This window comes from Peromyscus californicus, unplaced genomic scaffold (assembly GCF_007827085.1).
Source record: "Peromyscus californicus insignis strain IS unplaced genomic scaffold, ASM782708v3 Scaffold_15__1_contigs__length_86483966, whole genome shotgun sequence".
Taxonomy (NCBI): Eukaryota; Metazoa; Chordata; class Mammalia; order Rodentia; family Cricetidae; genus Peromyscus; species Peromyscus californicus.
In genome coordinates, this window is record NW_026294447.1 from 57732620 (window position 1) to 57756200 (window position 23581).

At 45.3% G+C, this 23581-nt stretch overlaps 1 protein-coding gene across 5 annotated transcripts in view; it reads left to right on the forward strand.

Moving 5' to 3' along the window:
• Nucleotides 1-23581, forward strand: part of Evl (Enah/Vasp-like) — a 149028-nt gene that overhangs the window by 101221 nt on the left and 24226 nt on the right. For all 5 annotated transcript variants that reach the window (XM_052738946.1, XM_052738947.1, XM_052738944.1 and 2 more), the window contains one exon: nt 4482-4659. In XM_052738946.1, the coding sequence (XP_052594906.1) occupies nt 4482-4659 (178 nt within the window). The remainder of the gene's footprint in view (nt 1-4481; nt 4660-23581) is intronic.

A 23581-nucleotide genomic window follows, 5' to 3' on the forward strand; every position in this document is an offset into this window, starting at 1 on the left:
GCTTCTAAGATTCATATGAAAATGTATAGGCTCTAAAAGAGCTGAGATCATCTTGAAAACCAAGGTGGGGGCTTGCACTGTCCTATTTCAAGTCGTACTATAAAGCTGCAGTAATTGAGGCAGGGAGATACTGGCATTAGGATCAACTTGCAGACTCATAAATTAAGGAAAGGCTATGTAAAGCCACACATATGTGGTCCTTTGACTTATGACAAGGTGTCTTTATGTTCAGCAAGGAAAAGATGTTCTTTTTAATAAATAACCTCAGATTAGTCCATGTAAAATATGCGTACGCCATACTTCAGAATTTTTTCAGCCTGAGCATTAAAGGCAAACAGTAGCTGGGCACTCAGGAAGCTGAGGTGGGAAGACTGCTTCAGACCAAGAATCCAGGGCTAGCCTAGGCAATGTAGCAAAGCTCCATCTTGAAAGAAGCGTGGGAGAGGGGCTCAGAAACCAATAAAACTTTGAAAGGAAAATACAGGAAATTTTTCTCATGACTTTAAGGAAAACGAGATTCTTGACCAGACATTAAGAAGCAGTAACTAGGGACTGGAGAGATGACTCAGTAGTTAAGAGCACTTGCTGTTGTTGTAGAGGACCCAGGTTCAGTTCCCAGCATCCTCATGGTGGCTCACAACCATTTGTAAATCCAGTTGTAGGGTATATGATACCCTCTTCTGACCTCCACTGGCACTACACATTCATATGGTACACATACATGCAAGGAAAACATATAAAATAAATAAATCTAAAAATTTGACAAAAAGAATTAGCTATAGAGACATTATGGATGAACTTCATTAACACTAAGGCGTTTCCTTACAGTACATTAAGAGAATAGAAAGGCAAGCTATAGCCTGGGAGAGAATACTGCCCCCCAAATATATAATAGGCTGATTCAATCAGGAAGGATATATGCAAAGCTAAAAAATAACTCTTAAAAAGCAAAATAGCTTGCACAAGGACTTCCCCAAAGAGTAGTGGACAGAAGTGACAAGCTGACAGTGTGGCAAATGTGAGGAAGGTGCTCAGCCATTGTCTATGGGGAAACACTGTGGAAACCACCCTGGGGGAAGCACTCCACACAACCCAAGGTGCAATTCAGAAGCCAAACAATTCTGAGTATTTATGGCCAAGTGGATCTCTCATATGTAGCTCAGGAGGGTGGAAATTGGTACCATCTCGCTGAGAAACCTTCTGACCAAGGCTACTAAACCTAAATGCACACAGACCATACCCCTCCCTCCTGGATCTATGCCCAAAGAAGCAAGAGCTTGTATCTGCTACAAATAAAAATATTCATAGAGCAAAATAGCCACGGGCTAGAGACCAATTCAGATGCTCATCACCAAGAGCATGAAGAAGTTATTTGCAGTTAAAGTGGAATGTGTAGCCCACAGTGGTGGTGCATGCCTGAAATTCCACCACTGGAGAGGAAAGGGCAGAAGGTTCATGAGTTTGAACCTCTTGCTCCATAGCAAGTTCCAGACCAGCCTGGGCTATGTAGCAAGACCCTGTCTAGGCACGGGGGCAGGGAGATAAATGGATTTTCACAGGCATTGTGTTAAATGGAAGGAGCCGGCAATGAGGCCATATGCCTTATCAATCCATTTCTAGTTTAAGAATTGGCAAGAGTTAACTGATAATGAGAAAAGGTAGATCATAGTTATCTCTGGGGGAGGGCACTGCTGAGAAAAGGGACATCAGAAGAGAGCTGTACCATCCCAAAGTGGCCACACAGTGACACAAATGCCCAGCTGTGTCCTCTGACTTGCTCTACGTGGAACAAGAAAAAGGAATGGAGCTCCCAAGTGGGCACTAAGATTTTAGCTGTCACCAGTAAAGCCTATCTGGCAGTTGGGGAATATCAGACTTCCCACTGTCTTTGGTCAAGTGACATATTAGCTGTGCATTATCTGCTCATGCATTCAAGGCACACTTTGTGGGACTCTGCTTTATAAGAGGTCAGTTTAGAAGTTGTGAAAATAAATTTTAAAATGTTGGTGTCTCTCTGGTAGTTCGGCTTATAGGAGTGTTTTATCTTCACTGTTGTATCTTAGGTGATATATTATTCACACTATTGTCTTCCCTTTGCATTTGACGGAATCTACCCACAGTTGCTCAGCTAAAAAGGAACAAACAGGATTCAGTGTACAGTGCTTTGGCTCAATCCTCTACTCATTCCTTGTACTGAGAACCACCATGTCTTCCAAGCAGTTGTAGACTGTTAGGTTATTTGTAGATAGTAGCTAGCAGCCTTTAGGCTCCAGGGATAGCAACAACACAAATACCAGACCCAAGAGCTTCAGTATGTATTCTCCAAGAAAGTGCCACTGCACCCTGCCATTATAAGGTCTTAAGACCCTGTGCAGCCAGAACCAATCCAGAAGGCTCCAGAGGTCAAAGCCAGGCCACGAGAAATTAGAGAACAATGTTAACTCATTTTGCTGGCAGTGAGCTGTAGCACGGAGTCCCCTCTGCAGACCCTTCCAGCTCTCCCATTAGTTTACTGTGTAACTTTGTACAAGTCACTTGTTTTCCCTGGTCCTGATTTCCCAACTATAAAGAGAATTCCTAAAATCCCTGTGAGTTCTTGTCAGTGACTGTGCTAGCCACAATCTTTCTGTACCTGGGATGGTATTATTTTCCTCCTGATGCTTGCATGGCTGAGTCCCCTCTGAGAATGTAGCCAGCCATCTCACCTCATAGTTTTGGAAGTCTCACTTCCCCAGAGGATCTCCCCAGGCAGTCTTTCATTTGTTCTTTCTCAACCAGCCTCAGTATAATGTCACTTCCAGGCTTCTCCTTCACAATGTTCTCTTTTAGCTTGCTCTGGTTTCTTAATGTCCATCAAAACTATAGAGGGAAAATTGAACATCTGCTATGGGATGACTGGGGCAGAATGGAAGAAGTTCTTAGCTCCCTGATTCTGTGCGAGACTTCAGCCTCTAACCCAATGGTTCTTAACCTTACAAACACTGTGATCCTTTAATACAGTTCCTCATGTTGTGGTGACTTCCAACCATAAAAATTTTTTGTTACTTCATAACAGTAATTTTGCTCTTGTTATGAATCATGATGTAAATATCTGTGTTTTCTGATGGTCTTGTGTGACCCTTGTGAAAGGGTTATTTTGACAACCTCCCAAGGGGTCGTGAACCACAGGTTGAAAACTATCGCTCTAACCTTAAGAGCCATTTTAACCATGCTTACTTGGCAGTGCATCTCATATATACCCTCCACAAAAGCTTGAGCCTTTTTTCGGTAGTGTAAAACTAAACTAGTGAATCTCCAGCTCGGGTCTTGTGCTTATCAGTACACAAGTGTAAGTCTGCTCCTACTCAGGAACCTGTCTGTATATAGATATTAGCCCAAATACCCACCTGTTGCTATGTAGCAGGTAAGTTGTGAAATGATTGCATCTCTTCTCCTGACTTAGTGTATGTGTCCAATGACTCACCTCATATGTTCATTTCATTATACATGGACCTAAGTCTACCTTGCATGTGCGGGAGAGCTAGGATGATGCTGTTCTAGATGTTGTCTATAACTGCTGTCCTCTGGCTTTTCCTGATCCAGTAGCACAGCAATATGAGCGGTCAAGGAGAGCAGCAAACCATTACTCTATTCTTCCCACTTCACAGGCAAGAAGACTCTTAGCCGGAGGATCAGCTGCAGCTAAGTGATGGCTGCAGCCTAGAGTGGTGTCAGCACTGACTTCACAGAGCACCACTTACTAGATCGCCTGAAATCTTTCTCTTTCAGTGTCTAGAAGAGCAAATATCTAGAAGCCAGCAGACCTGCTGTTGAGTCTCTGCTGGCCGCGGCCCCCTGAATGTCTGCCTCCTCTGTCTCTTTCTCTGCCTGGCTTAGCATTGCACCTGACAGCTATGATGTCTGGTGGTTGATTAATAACAGAAATAGTAATGAGACTGTATGTGTGTAGTATATTCATTTCTACACGTCATCCTTGAAAATAGAACTTGTTTATTATGAATTCTGAACACACTGCTGAGGGTCATGGGAAATTGAGACCAAACTGCAGAAGACTGTTACCCTTAAGGAGCTTCGTACCTAGAAGATATGGATAAAGCATAGCTAAGATAGCTGGCACCACGAGATCCTTTCAGAATCCCCACAAGGTCAGTAAGGCAGCATTAGTATTTCTATCTTATTGTTAGAGAAACTGAGCCTCAGAAAACAGCATTGATCCCCTGAGTGGCACAGCCAAGAGACAGGGTCTGGACCAGAACCCAACCAGAGAAACTGACCCCCAGCTCAGACCTAGTTAGGTGAAACAAGTTTTCCAGCTGTTCACTTACGGTCTGAAATGCCTGACCGCCCTTTCCCTTCTGTGAACCTCATCCCCCACCCCTCCCCTGTGAATGAAAGGATACAGTATCTTTGCTCCATGGCAGCTTCCTCCAGCTCTCTTACATTTTATTTATTTACATGTATTTCTATCTTTTCTCCTCCAGGTTGTGATCAATTATTCAATCGTGAAAGGGCTGAAGTACAATCAGGCAACACCCACCTTCCACCAGTGGCGAGATGCCCGTCAGGTCTATGGCTTAAACTTTGCAAGTAAGGAAGAGGCAACCACTTTCTCCAATGCGATGCTCTTTGCTCTGAACATCATGAATTCCCAAGAAGGAGGTAAGCAGGGTTTGTCTTTGCTGGAGGCTGAGACTCCCTCTTGTTCTGTCTGTGTCCCAGTTCTGATTGTGTCCTGACATTACTACTTCATTTACTGACACGACGTAGAGCCTCACAAGCCTGTTACTTGAGGTTCACAGTAATGACTGAGAATAAAGGAGAGGGAACAATGTGCCATTTGTGAAATGCAGGTTTGTACTAATGTGTTCCTGCAGCCCTCCGTGAGACATGGTTTATGTTGGCCATCCTACTGATGTGTTCCAGAACACATACCTGACAAGAAACTGGCTAGGCAGAATAGATAAGAAGTGAACGGAGTCCTAACCTCAAGGCACTTTAGAATTTAATTTAGAGTTCACAGATTCATAACTAGCTTACTATTTATTAGTTAGTTCTACAGTGAGCACTGGAATAAAATATGTGCAAAGTACTTGGGGACTGCAAAAGGAAACAAGTAACTGCCCATCCGGGCTGTAAGGGAGGCCCTGACAGCAGTGGTGACGTGTGAGCCAAAGCTCAGAGGAGCAAGGATGACACTAAACAGGGTGTGTTGAGGGGGGAGCTGCTGTTGCAGAGGTGGAGGTGGGAGAGCTTTCATGTGTCAAAAAAAACCCCAAAAACCAACCAAACAAACAACCACAGTGCAGTGTATCTGGGGCCTGAGCGCAGTGCACAGCAGCTAGATGAAACTGGAAGGTGGCAAGTTGGACCCCGTGAGGCTTGGGCATGGGACTAGCAAAAGCACCTGAGCAGAGCAGTTATAGCAGAGCACCAAACTGCTGGCAGCTTTGGGCAGCTTTGCAACTGCAAATGAGCCTTCCCAAAGAGGGCGTATTGCTGGTCTCAGACATGGTCCTACAGTTGGCAGGCATCTTAACCTTGGTGGAGCACAGGGGTGGTGGAGCACAGGGGTGGTAGAGCACAGTGGTGGTGGAGCACAGGGGTGGTGGAGCACAGTGGTGGTGGAGCATGGGGGTGGTGGAGCACGGTGGTGGTGGAGCATGGGAGTGGTAGAACACAGGGGTGGTGGAGCACAGGGGTGGTGGAGCATAGTTGTGGTGGAGCATGGTGGTGGTAGAGCACAGGGGTGGTGGAGCACAGTGGTGGTGGAGTATGGGGGTGGTGGAGCACGGAGGTGGTAGAGCACGGAGGTGGTGGAGCACGGAGGTGGTGGAGCACGGAGGTGGTGGAGCACAGTGGTGGTGGAGCATAGTGGTGGTGGGCCAGGCTTGGAGCCACTTTCCTTGGTTTGAGCTCTGGTTTGCTGCATTCCAGTCAAAAAACCATTGAGCAACTTACTGGAGGTTCCTGGGCCTCAGCGTCCCTGCCTACAAATGCAGCCATGAAGAGTTGCTTTTACTTTTAAATGAGCTAGATGGTTGTCATCTCTTGATATTAGCATATGTATTATGTCACTGCTGTTGCTACTGCCCACAGCTACCACCACTGCTGTTACCACCACTACCAAAACTCAGAAGTAAGGAGACAGGTGCCCAAGCTGCTAAAAGGAGATGGTATTTAAACATATATTGAGCCTGACATTGGTGCTTTGGGGCCCAGCTTAAACACGTCAAGAGGTTTCGTGAGCTAATAAAACTATATGGAGTACAGTTCTGTGAGTCATGTATGTTTTCTCTTGCAGTGCTAAGACACCATGACCAAGGCAGCTTATAGAAGAAAGAGTTTATAGGCCTACCGGTTCAGAGGGTTAGAGTCTGTGACCATCAGGATGGTTTGAGGGAGCATGGCAATAGGCAGGCAGGCATGGCACTGGAGAATAGTCATAGGGCGGCTGGAGTGCTTACAAGGAATGGCATTGGCTTTTGAAATCTCAAAGCCCACCCCCAGTGACACACTTCCTTCAACAACAACACACCTCCTAATGATTCCCAAAATGGTTTCACCAACTAGAAACCAATCATTCAAACATGAGCCTGTGGGGGCCATTTTCATTAGAGCATTCCTGTCCAGCCAAGCTCCTCCATGTGTGTATTTCCTGACTAGAACTATTAAAGGGGAAGAGAAATGTCTTTGTTAGAAACCAAATCCTTTCAAAGCAAGTGCTTAAATAAAAGCAGCTTTTACTATAGTCACTGTGGCCCCACAAACAGTCAGTGCAGCCCTCGTTTTCAGATAAAGTAGTCATGAACTATCACGAGGGAAGAGCTTATTGGGGTCACATGGTATCAATTCTAACTCAGGCCCACATCCCCAATGGATGGAATGAGCATTCTTGTTGAGGTTGGAATGGAGCCTGCCAGTCTGGGTGTGTGGATACAGTTCGTGTGGCTGGTTAGCAGTTGATAGTGGCTGCTGAGGATTGAACTTTCTCAGCAACTGATGTGTAAGCCTCCTTAATGATCATGCACAAATATGAAGCAGGTGTCTACAATGCTTACGTGTAACTACCCAGTACTTACCAAGCCTGAAAGGCACCCTTGACCCAAAGGCTTCAGCAGCCACACAATTTCCTCCATACTGCAGAGTTATTCTGACAGATTTTGAACTTCTGATTATACAGTTGTTTGCTCTGTATACAACTGATTGTCCAAGTTGTGTGGATTGTATAGTTGCTTGTAGCATGACATCTTGAGTCCCAAAGTCGTGCAGGATTCAGGGCCTAGGGTGGCATCTAGCAACCTCATAAACAGACATACCCCTTTCTTTCCCCCTTGGGAATCTCTTCTTGTAAGGCAGGTGTCTGGTTCCTGTGACCTTCTAGGGGTTTCTGTAGACCTCTGTCTCTACAGGTGGGGCTTGCTCAGCTTTTCCTAACCCTCAGTATGTGGACAGACACTGGTGTGGACTTGGGGTCCTTCCAAGCCTGCAGACACAGGCTACTTTGCTGTCCTATCTTAAAGTAAGCAAAACCCCCACCCCTTAATACCAGAACATGTCTTTGTGTCTTCAAGCTCTTAGTTAACTCTCACCACATCCCTGGCAGATGGTATCTCAGACACCTTCCCTGCTGTCTGGACCAGGGAGCCAAAACTCAGAGAGGAAGTAACTGCCCAGAAATCCCATAACCGCTGCTGAAACTCAATGCTGGGACCAAGTTGTTTTCACAGTTCTATTTTCTGGATGCTAAAAATCAAACATTTCTGCCTCAAAAGATTTCTTTTATTCACTTCTTTCTCTCCACAGTGGGATGTACTAGCTTGTTTTTGTTTGATCTTGTTTAGTTTTGTTGTTGTTTTCAGACAGGGACCTCTATAGCCAAGGATGACTGTAGCTGAAGTTTTCCTGGTCCCACCCGGCTTCCATGGTCCCGCACCAAGTAAACACACAGAGGCTTATATTAATTAAAACTTCTCAGTCATTAGCTCAGGCCTACCACTGACTAGCTCTTACACTTAAATTAACCCATAATTCTTATTTATGTTTAGCCACTGTGGCTTGGTACCTTTTTCTCAGTTCTGCCTTTACATCTTGCCTTCTCTGTGTCTGGCTGGCGACTCCTGACTCAGCCTTCCTGTTCCCAGAATTCTCCTCTCTCTTTGTCCTGCCTATACTTACTGCCTGGCTACTGGCCAATCAGCACTTTATTTATTAACCAATCAGAGCAGCACATTCACAGCATACAGAGCAATATCCACAGCAGATGACCTTAAACCCTTGATCCTCCTGCCTTAGCTTCTGGAATACTAGAATTACAAGTGAGCGCTAGCTTGCCCAGCTTTGTTTAGGTGTTTTGTTCTGTTTTGAAGACAAGGTTTTTCTATGTAGCCTAGGCTTACCTCACACTTGCAATCTCCCTATCTCATTTTCCTGAGTGGTAGGATTGCAGGCCTGCACCTCCATGTCTGGCCTGAAAACCACTATTAACTCAGGCTTCTCACATTATTCTGGAAGAGGACAAAGTACAGCAGAGTAGTATTTTTTTACTGTCTAAATTCTCCATGGAAGAGATTCTCAAGCATTTGACTCTTGACAGATCTGCTTTGCTGATTTTTTTTTTTTTTTTTTTTACTAGATACCTACTGGATCTAGCTTCTTGTTTTAGTGAGTTTTGGATACCCAGTCTTCAACTTCAGGCCTAATCCAGGAAAATAAAGTCAATTTAGCAGGTACAAAATAGCTAAAGTAATAGTAACAGAGCCAGGTGTTTCCCACTGCCTATGAAGAAGTAAGGCATCTTAGAGCTAGCAGAAGCTCTCACAGGACTCAGACACAACTCTGAATTCAGGAATTGGCCTGAGTGGGGATGAGTTTCAGTCTCTGGCTTACTAAGGCTTTTTCTACAGATGTTGACATCTAGAAATCATCTGAGATGGGAAGAGCTATCTAGTTCTAATCCTGCTCCTGTCAGTGTTAAGGAAGTCAAGCTCTCTCTGTGGGTTGCTCTGGAAGCCCCAACTAGTGGAAACAGTGCTACAGCCTAGCTGTGGTGGCTGCCATCTGTGTCTACTGCTAATCTACAGAGCATTCCCCACAGACCATGTGACCCAGCTTTCCTGGGTACTGTGTGACAAGGCATGGTGTGATGGCTATCACACTATGATACTTAGGCTCAGGTGGGACTTGCGGAGGGGAACTTCTTTGGCCTAGGGGCATGTAATGATTATGGCAATAGTTAATACTTAGGTTTTCTCTTCAAAGCCTACATTCCCCCCCCCCCAGGCTACTTATCCAGGTGGCCCTTCCCTGTTATTCTTGAGAAATGGTTCTCACCAACCAAGAAGCCTAGTTGAGATGAGGGCCTAGGAACCCCCAAGAACACCTAATTGGGCTACAGAAGTATTTTCTTAAACTAAAGCACTTAGAACAGCCAGGACAGCTACTGTGATACACATTTTTTTAGAAATGGTTTTAGGATCCAAAAAAGGTGTGTGAGGCCAAATCTTGTGTGGAGTTGAGAGTGAAGGTTAGGTCTATGTTTGAAATCCACTGCTGCAGCTTTGCTTCCAGGGGTCAGGGAAGGTGCAAATTCAGGTTGGTGAGCTCTGCCTATGCTGAAGCTGCTGGTGGGCTTATATTGAGGATTAGATCTCAGGTAGGACAGCAAGCCTGGCTCATGCCATCGTTCCGGTTCCTTGCAGGAGAATGAGATGAACTTTAGGGTCAATGTCTGCCTTGTTGTGACTATTGAACTGCTGATACCACTTCCAGAAAGCACTGAACTGTCTCTGCCTGCATTGTTCATCTGCCTAGACCCCAATTGAAGAGAGGTATTGACCACTGTTCTTCTACACCCTGTCCTGCTCAGTTTCCCTCTGTACCTCAGACATCCTCTAGCAGCAGGGAGACTGTGTTAGTTAGGGTTTCTATTGCTGTGAAGAGACACCATAACCACAGCAACTCTTATAAAGGAGAAACATTTAGTTGGGGTGGTTTACATTTTCACAGGTTTAGTCCATTATTATGGTGCTACATGGTGCTGAAGAAGGAGCTGAGAGTTCCTACATCTTGATACAAAGGGAACAGGAAGTGAACTGAGACACTGGGTGTATCTTGAACATAGGAGACCTCAAAACCTGCCCCTACAGTGACACACTTCCCCCAACAAGGCCACATCTATTCCAACAAAGGTATACCTTCTAATAGTGCTACTCCCTATGAGATTGTGGGGGCTAATTACATTCAAATTACCACATTCCACTCCCTGGCCCCCATAAGGTTGTAACATTATCATAATGCAAAATACATTTAGTCCAACTTCAAAAGTCCCCATAGTCTATCACAGTCTCAACAATGTTTAAAAGTCCAAAGTTCAAAGTCTGTTCTGAGATTCATGAAATCTCTTAATTGTAATCCCCTATAAAATCAAAATAAAAAAAAAACAAACAGATCACGTACTTCCAACATATAAAAGCACAGGATATTCATTACTGTTCCAAAACATAGGGAAGGGAGCATAGTGAGGAAATATTGAACTTTTTCAGCTAAACCAAAAACTAGCTGGGCAAACTCCAGACACTACATCTCCATGTCTGATGTCAAAGCTCTCTTCAGATCTCCAACTCCTTTCAGCTTTGTTGACTGCAACACACTTTTTTCTCTTGCGCTGGTTCCACTTCCTGTTATCAGCTTTCCACAACTCTGGCATCTCCAACATCTTAGAGTCTCCAAGGCAATCCAGGCTTCAACTTCACAGCTTTATTAAATGGCCTCTCTAGGCCTCCATGCAGGGATACCTCTGACACATGCCTGGCTTCAGTGCTTTCCTTAGTCACTCCTTAACTCTAAAGCCAGAACCACGTGGCCAAAACTTCCAAGTTCTGCTGCTTACTGGGGCTGGAACTTGGCCCACTTGTTCAATTACATCTTCAGTTTTCTGTTTTCAATGGTTTTCTTCACTACCTAATCTTGGCTGCCCTGAAACTGGATCTGTAGACCAGGCTGGCCTCAAACTCAGAGATCTGCCAGCCTCTGTCTTCCCAGTGCTGGGATTAAAGGTGTGTACCACCACACCTGGTTCTAAGTTTTTCTTTAATTCCTTTTCACAAATTGGAAAGTTATCTAGGTAGGATCTGGCCCTGAGGTTTGCCACTCCCTTAATTCCATTTCTTAATCTGTTTATCTCCTTGAACACAGGCCTTAGTTCCAGTCTATGTCTTGGTGCTCTTCTTCTCCTCAAATTGTATGTTTTGTATTTTTCCTTGCTCAGCTTGCCCCTTTTCATTATAAATCTACTCCAACAAAGGCACACCTCCTAATAGTGCCACTCCTAGTGAGCTTATGGGAGCCAGTTAATTCGCTTGAGTCAGTAGGAAGAGTCTAGTATCCAGAGTCCTTCGAGTCAGGAGGCAGGGTTCTAACCCAGCTCCCCTGCTGCACTGCAGAGCTCAGGGTTTTGTTTGTTTCTTTACCTTCACTGGTGTTCTAAACTCTGAAATGGTAGGGTTGGTGTAGGTAAAGATTATTTCACAGGGAAAGCATGGAAACAGAAAAGTGTTTAGTGATGTAGTATACAGGTCAAGCTTACAAATGAAGAACTGCTTCAAACTAAGGGTGTGGTAGCACACGCCTTTAATCCCAGCACTCAGGAAGCAGAGACAGGCATATCTCTCTGAGTTCAAGGCCAGCCTGGTCTACAAAGTAAGTTCCAGGACAGTCAAAGCTACACAGAGAAACCCTGCCTCAGGGAGGAAAAAAAAAAAAGAATTGCTTCACCTGTCCGTCCCATCAAATGCATGAAGGTAGAAAATAGATTATTAATGTTTTGATCCAGAACTTTGTTTTAAGAAAAAAAGTTCTATTTTTAAACAGTTCTAGAATATACTAGATTTTCTAGGAATCTATGGCATATATCAAAAGAAAACTGTTTGGTTCTGTTTGTAACTTTACTGAGACGTGTTGTCTGTTTTGGAAAACCCTATCTCTAGCGTTGTAGCAGTGTTATTTTTGTCATCCAGATGACTTCCCTGTAACAAATCCATCTGTGGCAGCCACGTTTCCTCAGAGTCTGTGGGCAGGTGCAAGCAGCTCTCTGATTCTGTCTCCTGCTGTAGGTGTGTCTGACCTTTTACATATGCGGTGGACGCTTTATTATAGATCACTTCTCTGCCTCCCTTACAGAACACTTAGGGTGCTACCCAGATTTTTCTTATCTATGTAGAGCAATTGTATAATCCCTGAGCTGCATTTCAGGGTAATACAGAAGACATTTCAAAATGTTGGTTATAGAGAAGAGCTTTGATTCTGAGAGGCTAGAGAACTGCTTGGCCTGGAAGCTGTGTAAAATCAGACTCCCTCCTTGTTCCATATCTGTTTTTTCATTTCATTGTCACTTAGCAGTTCCCCATCCCACAGTGGGGAAAACTGAGTCTCAAAGGGAGGAACTGTGGTGGCACTTGGTCCCAACCACTTAACTAACTTGACTCTGTAAAGAAAACAAGGTGAGAAAGAACATTGCTTTTCCATTTCTCCTGAGACAGCAGGTGTGGTTTGAAACAAAATGGCCCCCAAAGGGAGTGGTACCATTAGGAAGTGTGGCATCATGGAGGTGGGCTTTGAGGTCTCATAAATGCTTAAGCCACGCCCAGTGTCCCAGACCACTTCCTGTTGCCTCTGATGTGGATGTAGCCAGCACCATGTCTGCCTGCATGCCACCATACTCCCAGCCACCATGCTCCCTGCCATGATGATAATGGGCTAACCCTCTGAAACTGAAAGCTGCCACCTCAATTAAATGTTTCCCTTTGTAAGAGTTGCCATGGTCATGGTGTCTCTTAACAGCAATAGAAATCCTAAGATAGTGGGTATCAGAAGAGAAGAGCATGGTGGGAAGAACCAGGATACCATGACTCAAATTCTGTTTTGCTGCTTGGGTCCTGAGCATGTTGCTGCATCTGCAGATGGTCATAATGCCTTGCACCAGTGGTGGTTATGTGACCTGACTATGGTGTAAGATGCCTTGTGCCAGGCATAGTCCTTAAGGGCTATTACCCCACCCTAAGTCTCCACATCCAGCATTCTCTCAGACGACTTTAGTTCTCTCAAAGCTTACCACAGACGTCTTGTAATAATGTTATTCCAGGGAGCAGGGCCAGGATGGTGCTTGAAGCAGGGCACCTAGATGATGGGACTTTGCCTCCTTCCCCCTCAAACTTCAGCTGATGTTTCCAAAGGCAGATGGCCAGCCCCAGATGGGGCGTTCTGAGTTGGAACTGGGGAAGCCTTTCGTGTCACAAAGCCAAGTTTGTCACCAGTGGACAGGGTCTGGGCCAGGTGTTTCCAGGTTCTTAGCCTCTTATCTCACTGACAATCAGGGCTCATACAGATTTGCAAAAAATTGCAAGATAACTTATCTGGAACAAAGCCATAGTGCAGTTTAAAGAGGAATAACACTGTCATCACTGACATCAGGTCACATGAATGTGGGGCGACACTTGGGACCCCAGTTATTGTTTGAGGCTTCCTCTATGGAGTTCAAGCAAAGGAGGAACTGGTTACTAAGGGGTGTAGTTTAGGTGGTTCTGTTTTGATTGATAGATTAGGTTATATAATCATTTTTCTACTGCGCATGGCTCTTCTCATAATGCATCTGATTTTAATGATGTGATATATGTACCCAATTATACATTGCCGTAAGATCGTAAATACGTGGTTCTTCCTAAAAGAGTACTTAGACAATTTTGCTTTATGCAGTCAAAACCAGTTGAAGCCAGATCAACTCTTCTGTTCTTCCTATTACCTGGGTACATTAGGAATACGCTTGTATAGAAACTCTAAGTTTGATAATTGCACATGGTGGAGAAACTTATACCACTGTTTAGAGAGCGGGTACATGTAGTCCAGTGTCATGCAGGTGGGGATCTGAGGAGGTTCTGAGGTTTTAGGACATTGCTCAGAGAGGGGATATATGCATAGTACAAGCAAGTGAAAGAGCTAGGCTGCCCACTGCATTAATTACTGCAAGAGAGCTGTGCATAACCCGAAACCAAACAGGATCACAGGCCACTAAACTACCCCATGCTTACCTGCCTCAAGTTTACATTTTGTAGGTGACAGACTCGCATCTAATCCGGGGTAAGGCTCACATAGTAGATTAAAGCTAGGTGCACACCAGAGGGTTCTCCCATTATCCCAGGCAATCTGGGTCTGAAATGCCCTTTCTTCCTGGAGTCTTGGATCAGAGTGGGGCTTTGGAAATTAGGCAAGCAACGAGCATTTTTTCCCTTGTGGCTCTTGGCTAGTGAAGACTGTCTAGACTTTCCCAGTAGGTATAGTGCAGGACCCACAGATACTTCTGAGAGGCAGACTATGCCATATCTAGAACTTGGAACTCTTCCTTTTGCATCCTGGGAAGACAAGAGGCCCCCCCCCATGAGTCTGAGCCACAGTGTCTACAACAACAGTGTAAAACTGAATTCACAGCCCTGCTGTTGTGATAGGCCATTTGACTTTGGGCAAGACTTGAGCCTCAATTTCCCATCTGGAAATATGATACCTACCAGAAATGAGATCATGGAGGTGAAAATTCTAATGACAGGAGTTTTAAAGACAAGTTGAGCAGAATAGCCTTAGCCTGAAGTTAGGGGTTAGCCATGAAGGTATGTGCAAGCTCACTGTGGAAGTAGACGGCTCCTTTAAAAGCATGAACCTGATACCAGAAGCTGCAACCTGGCAAAGCCCGGATGTTAGATCTGGTTTAGAAAGGGGCAGGGGGTGGAGCAGGAAGATGACCAGTGAGGGCAAGATTGCAGGTTTGGGGTTGGATTTGGCAGATTTCAGACTAGTTGTCTGAGGAGTGCCGGGAGCCAGCAAACTACTCCAGGATCTCACCTTGAAATAACCAAAATAGTTCTGCTTTACTGATATTATGTAGTGGGACTCTGAAAAAAGAGAGAGAGAAATCTCTCAGCTTAGTGGAAATCCACATTGGGCCACTTGAAGTGATGTAAAGTGATCTCTCAGAACATAATGGTATGTCTTTTTCATATGTGGCTTGATGTTAAAATATCATGACTATTAAGATCTGACCGTCCTAGGGCAGATAACAAATGTTTTCCCAGATTTTCCAATCACCCCATTCCCACCCCCATGCAATGTCCTTATTCAGTGCTTAGTGGCCCACTGGCTGCAACATGCTTGGAGCCAGGGGAAAGAGCCCACCAAAGGAATGTCTAGCCACACATTTTGTGAATGACACCATTCAGGCCTGTGCGTGGGCATAGTCTTGTTTCCTTACTGAGAAGCTGGGAGAAATCTTAAATCTCAGAGCTTCTTGAAGTCAGCCCTAGTTTTGCTTCCCACAACCCTTTTTTTCCCCTGGAAATTATTAAACTCCCTCCCCTCCCCGCCAAAGAAATAGATTGCTGAACTGTTTGTGGGGCTGTTAGCTGTTGGTGTGCCAAGGTCACACTCTCACCCAGGCTTTGTTCCCATCTTCTGCTTCATCCCATCTGCCCTGCCCCCTAGTGGCCACACTGTAAAAGTTGGACCTTTGTGCTTGTCCACCGTGTCACCAGATGAAGCAGGGTCCCTGTAACATTCTCCAAACCAACAATATGCATGTCACTTGCCACACTTTGCTTCTACGGTGTTTTTCCTGCCTCTGACCCCGTCTCCTTCCTTCCTTGCCTGACACATTCAGAATCCTTTAATGCCTCACTCTCCCCAGTGTGCTCCATGGGGCTGTATTTTTTGCTTCTATCTTGCCAGCATCACTTAGGCACAGCTCATGGGTTCAGTCAGGTTTAGAAATTTAAAAATGGTCCTTTTTATCCCTAGACTTTCAAAATCCAGCATGATTCGGTGACTTACCAGCAGTGGTGGTGCACGCCTTTAATCCCAGCACTTGGGAGGCTGACACAGGCGGATCTCCGAGTTCGAGGCCAGCCTGGTCTACAGAGAGAAACCCTGTTTCGAAAAACAAACAAACAAACAAATCCAGCATGATATCTGGTGTAGGAGCCCTCAATACAACCTGACCAGGCTTGGGGAGCAAGCCAGGACCAGGGGATATGGTAGATCTGGAGTTCATTTACTAACCCCTAGTCCTTAACTCAGCTTCAGGAGCTGGGCTGTGTCCTAGGAGAACTCTGCTATCTTATGGTCTCTTACCAGCTCCCTCAGCCCCATCCATTTACTGTCCCTCTCCTTAAGTGTGAGGACAGACCTAACAAGTTAGCCTTTACTTCACTTCCAGAAGAGGGCCAAGCATCCATCTGGCCTGACTGCCAGTGCTTCTTAAGTTGTTGATCTGCACAGCCCTCGACAATACACCCTGCCTTACTTGACTTCATGCCTTGGCCCAGTGCTCTCCTGCTGGTGACCTCTCTTTTCCATTGCTCTGTCTGTGAAGCCATCCCAGATGCTCAGAGAACCTTGGATCCTTTCCCTAGCTATGAACACACTGCTGCCATTCCACTGGCCAGAACTTTTGGTTGCCTTGGTTGGGCTGTGAGCTCCTTTGGAGCAAGCTCCTTGCCTTCCATATCTGTATTTATTTACATCCTAAAGAGATTGCCATGTGTTTGTGGTTTATGCACGAGTGAGTGAGTGATGAGTGAGTAAGTGAGTAAGTTCACCATGTGTTCCTGTGTCATTCTGTGCACCTTGCGTACGTACTCCATATTCCCTGCCTCACTATCCTCTTCTGAAGACCACGATGAAGCTTCTGAATCATCAGCACCGTTTACCACCTGTGAAACTGGGCTCAAGGTGAGGGGTGCTATCTGTGATTGAGGGACATGGTCAATGGAATTGTCTCACACAGAAATCGCACCCGTCACCTTGGCCTGCTGAGCACCACCCCAAACCAAGAAGTACACCATCCCACCATCGGCCTTGGTGAAGGACCTGTGACTGTGACCATGAGGTGTATGTGCTGCAAAAGGAGCTTTGGATGCAGACCTGGACAGTGTGCGGGTCTCTGTGACCACCATGGCCTGCAGAGTAACAGTCTATGGAGATAAGAAAGTAGTTCCATCACTCATGACTAAGTAGCTGGTGTTGGTTCAAAGTTCAGGAGTCTGACCTTGAATAATTTAGTTCATGCATATTTAAGCCCAGCACAATTTGATGTAAACTTTCCTGGTGATAATTAACTCAGTCCCATATACACAATAAAGCTTAAGGTGTAACTACATCAAAATTCTTTGTAAAGTACATGTGACACCTTCCATAAAGATGGGTTCTAGCCGGGCGGTGGTGGCGCACGCCTTTAATCCCAGCACTCGGGAGGCAGAGCCAGGTGGATCTCTGTGAGTTCAAGGCCACAGAGTGAGATCCAGGACAGGCACCAAAACAACACAGAGAAACCCTGTCTCGGAAAAAAAAAAAAAAAAAAAAAAAAAAAAAAAAGCAAAACAAAACAAAAAAAAAGATGGGTTCTATAGATTAACTACATGTGACACCTTCCATAATGCTAGGTTCTATAGACAAGCTCATGAAAAAGGTCTGGGGAGGATCCGGTGTGGTCTTTGCCACACAGACATCGCTAAGGTTATCAGTCTGTTAACCACAACTGCTCCCAAACTTCTGGTTGGATAACAAGTTATGTATCCCTCCCTTTGAAGGAACAGCCCTGTGAGTTTAGCATTCCTGTTTCCCCTAGTGCTGATCTGTGAGCATAAAAACTTCCATAGGAGAGATCTGTTCTCCAGCCCTTGTGAAGTCACTTACCCTTTTTAAGACTTTTTCTCCATCTGTGAAATGGGTTGTCATGGGGGTGGGGGGTGTGAGGGCAGCATGAGACATTATACAAGTTCTTTGTCACCTGAAAATCACTAGGGCAGCTTGAAATCCCTCTCCTTGCAAAGCAGGGGTCCCCACTGTCACTCAAGTGACAGTGCTGATAGTGCACTGGGGCACACAGGATGATGGGACATGGTCTCTGTGGGAAGCGGGTTGGTGGCTTGGGAGTTTACATCAAGATCTGAGGAAAAGCTGTGCCTGGGCTTTAGGGTATCCTTCATGGGAACCTTTGATCTCTGAGCATCGCACAGTCCTACTGCTGTGGCCTTGTCCTTTAAAGTGCTGCTGGCTCATCTGCAGTTTACATCCCAGAAGAGAAAGACTGTCTCCTTCTCCACCACCAGGTCACTTCCTTAACACTGATTGCAACGTGCCTTTGGGGCTTCAGGCTCCTGAAACACCATATACCCAATGAGAATTTGTGAGACAGTGAGCCAGAGCATACCCACCTGGTGCACTCCTGTCCTGGGCACTCAGGGAGCAGCCAGGTGAGGTGCCATACCTATAGTCAGCACAGGCAATGGCAGGAGGGACATTGACGGAGGCAGGAGACCCTGCTGTGCCCTAGCTGCCTGCATCTGCTCCCCACACTGTCATCCTTAGCAACTGTGCGCCTAAAGCAATCATTCCCCATACCCCCATGCCAAGTCTTAAGTTTCCTTATCTTTAAAGTGGACACAAGGGCTGGTGAGGTGGCTTAGTTGATAAAGGTGCTTGCTGCCAAGCCTGACAACCAGAGTTCAGGACCCACAATGGTGGAATGAAAGAACCAACTCCTGAAAGTTGTGCTCTGACTTCCATACATGCATACATATAAATAAATACATAAATAGGTAGGGAGGCAGAGCGAGAGACAGAAACAGAGACAGAGAGAGACAGAGGTAGACATCATTGCCCTTTTGAGGCTCAAGTTATGGTAAGGGAGAGAGGATGGAGTCCTGGTCCCTTTGGATCTCACATTGCTGGAGTGACAGCACTGGGACTGTCATAAGCTCTTTACAGAAAGGAAAACCCTCCCTTTCCACACTGTCATTGTACAGTCTCCTAGCCTCCCTGTGTCTTCATAGTATCTCCTGGATCCTGTAAAGAGATGTTAGGAACTGTTGCCTCTACTTTAAGAATGAGGAAGCAAAGGTTCACAGCATTCCATAATTTGCTGAATGCTACACTAGTGAGAGAGACTTCAGTTTTCAGTCCAGGGCTCTGCCTATCATACGGCCTCCCAAAGAGACTCTGTTTGCGTGGCAGCTAGCACACTGTCTGTCTAACGATAACCCACTGTAGTTGGAAGTTTTCCTGTGTCCCGCCTGGTCCTGCAGCCCCTCCCACCTTCATCAGGGGCTAATTAGGAACACTTCACTTGGCCCATCTTTGTGGGCAGAGATGCTAGAGTAAGTGGGGAATTCATTTATGTCCACTTTCTTTTTCTCTCAGCATGTATAATCTCTTTCCTACAGAATAACTCCATACCTGGTATGGTAATATACACCTGTAATCCTAGCACTTGGGAGGCCAAGCAGGAGGATTGCTTCAAGTTTAACACCAACTTGGACTACATAATGAATCTTTGTCTCAAATAAAAAACACAGCAATAATAATTTCACAAGTGGCTTTTTGCCAACTTCAACTCTTGTATGAGAAGAGCCAACTCAAATAGTAGTAAATAGTCATCCCCAGGGCTTGGAAAGCCAAGTCCTGAAGTGAGATGCAACCTTAGCTTTCTAGAGTAGATAGGGTATGTGATTATGAGGCCCTATGCCCACCTGCTTGTCTGCTGCCTGCCTTCATCCAACTTTCCGTTCCTTTAAAACAAGTGGATTTTTATAACACCCACCCAGTCAATTTGACTATTCCTGCATGTAGCCCACCTGAATCTCTTTTCCACACAGCAAGCAGATCTTTCCAGTTCTAGGTCCAACCTGATCACTTCTTCTTCAATCAGAGCTCTCAGGGCCATCAGTCTTAACTCCGAATGAAGTCCAAGCCGTTACAGGGTTTGCATGCTCTAGTCCTGGCTGCCTTTCTGGATTGCCTCTCCTTACTCCACTTTGTGTTTATCTAGACATACTGGTCTCCTACTATTCCCCAGAAATGCAAGGGTTTGATTCAGGGTCCATAGCCCTGTAGCTGGAGTTTTCCTGCCTGGCCCACAGTCAGGATAAATCTCTCTCACCTGCCAGTCCCACAGCTGCTCAGACCCGACCAAGTAAACACAGAGACTTATATTGGTTACAAACTGTATGGCCGTGGCAGGCTTCTTGCTAACTGTTCTTACAGCTTAAATTAATTCATTTCCATTAATCTATACCTTGCCACATGGCTCGTGACTTACCGGCATCTTCACATGCTGTTTCTCATCGTGGTGGCTGGCAGTGTCTCTCTGACTCAGCCTTCCACTTCCCAGCTTTATTCTCCTCCTTGTCCCGCCTACACTTCCTGCCTAGCCAATGGCCAATCAGTGTTTTATTTATTGACTAATTAGCAACACATTTGCCATACAGAACATCCCACAGCACTTCCCCCTTTTTTTTTCAAAAAGGAAGGTTTTAACCTTAACAAAGTAAAATTACATATAATTTGAGAATTTGGGTGTAGCTTCTCTTACTACTTCCTGCTGGAGGGGGGCGCTGTATCTTATGGGGAAACAAAGAAAATTTTAGGATTATGGAATAGTCCATGAGGCTGTATCGTCTGAGCCAGATGCCTTCAAACCGTTCTGGATGTTGGATCATCTGGGCCATGGTGTCATCGGAGACCTTTCAGGGGGTCTTGGCTGGTCAAACCTGATATATCTTAATCTTGAACAAATCCATAGCCTCTGGCTTTCTGTGGAAACAAAAGAGACTCTTTTCCAAAGCAACATATCCTTATATCCAAATTTTGAAGTCAAGGTATCTTTAAAATATACATTTTGGCATAACTCAACAGCTTTTACAATCAAATGTTTTTCTGCAGTTAAAAATCCCAAAGACAACACAATGCAGATTCTCTGTGTAATATCCATTTTTACGTGGCTTATTTTTTATACTACCTTTACTGTCTCTTTAAAGACTTTATTTTTTAAAACTATGTATTTGTTTCTATAACTCTATATATCATCTTTTTTGTCTCTTTCAAGCCTACGTATCTTTTACACACATTGTAAACTATTACATCTGAATTTGTCTTATTGTGAATCTATTGCCTTAAACTGCAGCAGCTGTGGCTGTTGGCCCCACCCACCTCAGCTTCCCAACATGGCGGTGTTACCTTTTCCACCAGCTCTGGGAGCTATTGTGGGTCTATGCTTTTATCCAAGCAGCCTGTAGTCCAGAAACCTCTTTTTTTTTTGTTTTGTACTAGCAAAGTCTAAATCCACCATGCAGCTTAATGTGCCACTTGCAGAGGCCTCATTCCCGCCATACGGCAGGTTGAGCGCGCACACTAGGAACCCACCAGTAGCTCAAACTGGCAGCTGCCGCTCATTTGAGAGAGACAATTAGGAAGCTGTTTTTAGCTCCGTTTTAGAATCTTTTTTCTCAGTTTTTAGGTGGAAAATCTTGCCACCATGTTGGATGCCATTTGTAGCTGGAGTTTTCCTGCCTGGCCCACAGTCAGGATAAATCTCTCTCACCTGCCAGTCCCACAGCCGCTCAGACCCGACCAAGTAAACACAGAGACTTATACTGGTTACAAACTGTATGGCCATGGCAGGCTTCTTGCTAACTGTTCTTACAGCTTAAATTAATTCATTTCCATTAATCTATACCTTGCCACATGGCTCGTGACTTACCGGCATCTTCACATGCTGTTTCTCATCGTGGTGGCTGGCAGTGTCTCTCTGACTCAGCCTTCCACTTCCCAGCTTTATTCTCCTCCTTGTCCCGCCTACACTTCCTGCCTAGCCAATGGCCAATCAGTGTTTTATTTATTGACTAATTAGCAACACATTTGCCATACAGAACATCCCACAGCAGAGCCCTTTTCTGGCCTTCCTGGTACTTGGTGCACAGACATAAATACAGGAAACACTCATATGCATAAAATAAAAACAAAACTTCAAAAAAATCCATACATATTTTTGCTGAATATGATAGTACACACCTGGAATCATACCACTTAACTCAGGAGCTCAGGACTCATGAGGCCAAAGCAAGGAGATCATGAATTCAAGACCAACCCCAGCGACATGGCAAGACCTAGTCTTTAAAAATAGTCGTATGTACTTGGCATATCTACATGCTGCTCCAGAGAAGCACAGAGGGAACAGGTATCACTATGAGGAGCAACTCCAGGGAGTCCATACATTAGAGAAAGGAGGAGTTCCATGGGCTTAGCTGCCTGATCCAAGTAGGGTCACTGGTGAGAAGAGGTAGTGAGAAGCTAGGTCGGGAATCCAAGAGACCTCAGGTCCCAGACTGCGTGTTCCCCATGAGAAGCACTGTGGAGTCTTTATAGTTCCCTGTCCAAGGAACGCTGAGAAAGGACTATACTTTCTGATCTTCAGCCTGTGAGCACAGGCTTAAGGAGGCAAGCCTGAGAAGAGGCCAGTGGGAGGCTGATGGGAAGTCCTCCAAGTGATAACACAAGAGGTTGATAGATAGATAGATAGATAGATAGATAGATAGATAGATAGATAGATAGCATAAATCCTAATTGATCTTAATAATAAAACCCAGAGCCAGATATCAGGGTAAATACTGAAAGATCAGTAAAGGAGTCAGCCACTAGAGAGACTTCTCACCAGTACTGAATCTTCAGCCTGACAGGGGCCAAGCTCCTGTCTCCACCCCGCCTTATCACTTCCTCTCTCTGCCCAGCCTTATCACTTCCTGTTTCCTCCTCCCAAGTGCTGGGATTAAAGGTATGTGCCACCACTGCCTGGCCTCGAGTGGCTAGCTCTGCACTCTGATCTTCAGGCAAGATTTATTTGTTAATGAACATACAAAATATCACCACAGATATAGACACGTCAGAGAGCATGCATTTACAGTTTTCAGGAGAAACCACAGTCCATGTGGGGAAATAGACATCTCTTGTAAACACTGCTAACTTTGATATCCCATATAGAATGTGGGCACCCTGTGTATTATGCCAGACCCTACCCTGGGGTGCTGCGGTACAGGGGAGGTTGATTGACGAGCAGTCCACATTATTGATAACAAGCATTGAATTAGGCCACTCAGAGAAGCCCACAGTCAAGGAGGAGAGAAAAGGAAGCAACTGCCTCAGCCTCCTGAGTAGTAAAGGAAGGTGAAGTATAGAGAGCTGCTATTGTGTTACTTCTCCCTAGGAGTCATAGAGCAACATGTGTTCAGCCCAGATAGAGGGTACCAACTGACTCCACCCATGTCCAGCATAGACCAGTGTGTTTACTGGGGGATTCAGGAACAGTGACCATCTCCAAAAAGTGCTACCCAGCCAGCCAGCCTTGACACCCTGCTCTGGTTTCATTTTTGCTGCTATTATAAAACATCCTGGCCAGAAACAATGCAGGGGAGAAAGGGCTTTGTTTGGCTTACAGTTTACATACCATCCCTCAGGGACATCGAAGGAGGAACATAAGCAGCTAGTCACAGCCACATTCAAGAGTGAAGAGCAAATAAATGCATCCTTGCTTGCTCTCAACTAGCTTTCTCTTCTCTGGACCCCTGCAAGACTTTTTCTCAGGTGGCTCTAGGTTGTGTCAAGTTGACAGCCCCCAAGGAGCAGGAGCAGCTAGAGTAGACAGAGCAATGATGTCTGGCATCTCAGGGTCTGGTGATACCTCCCGTTGCTGTTCCCGTGGACCTGGTTGTCA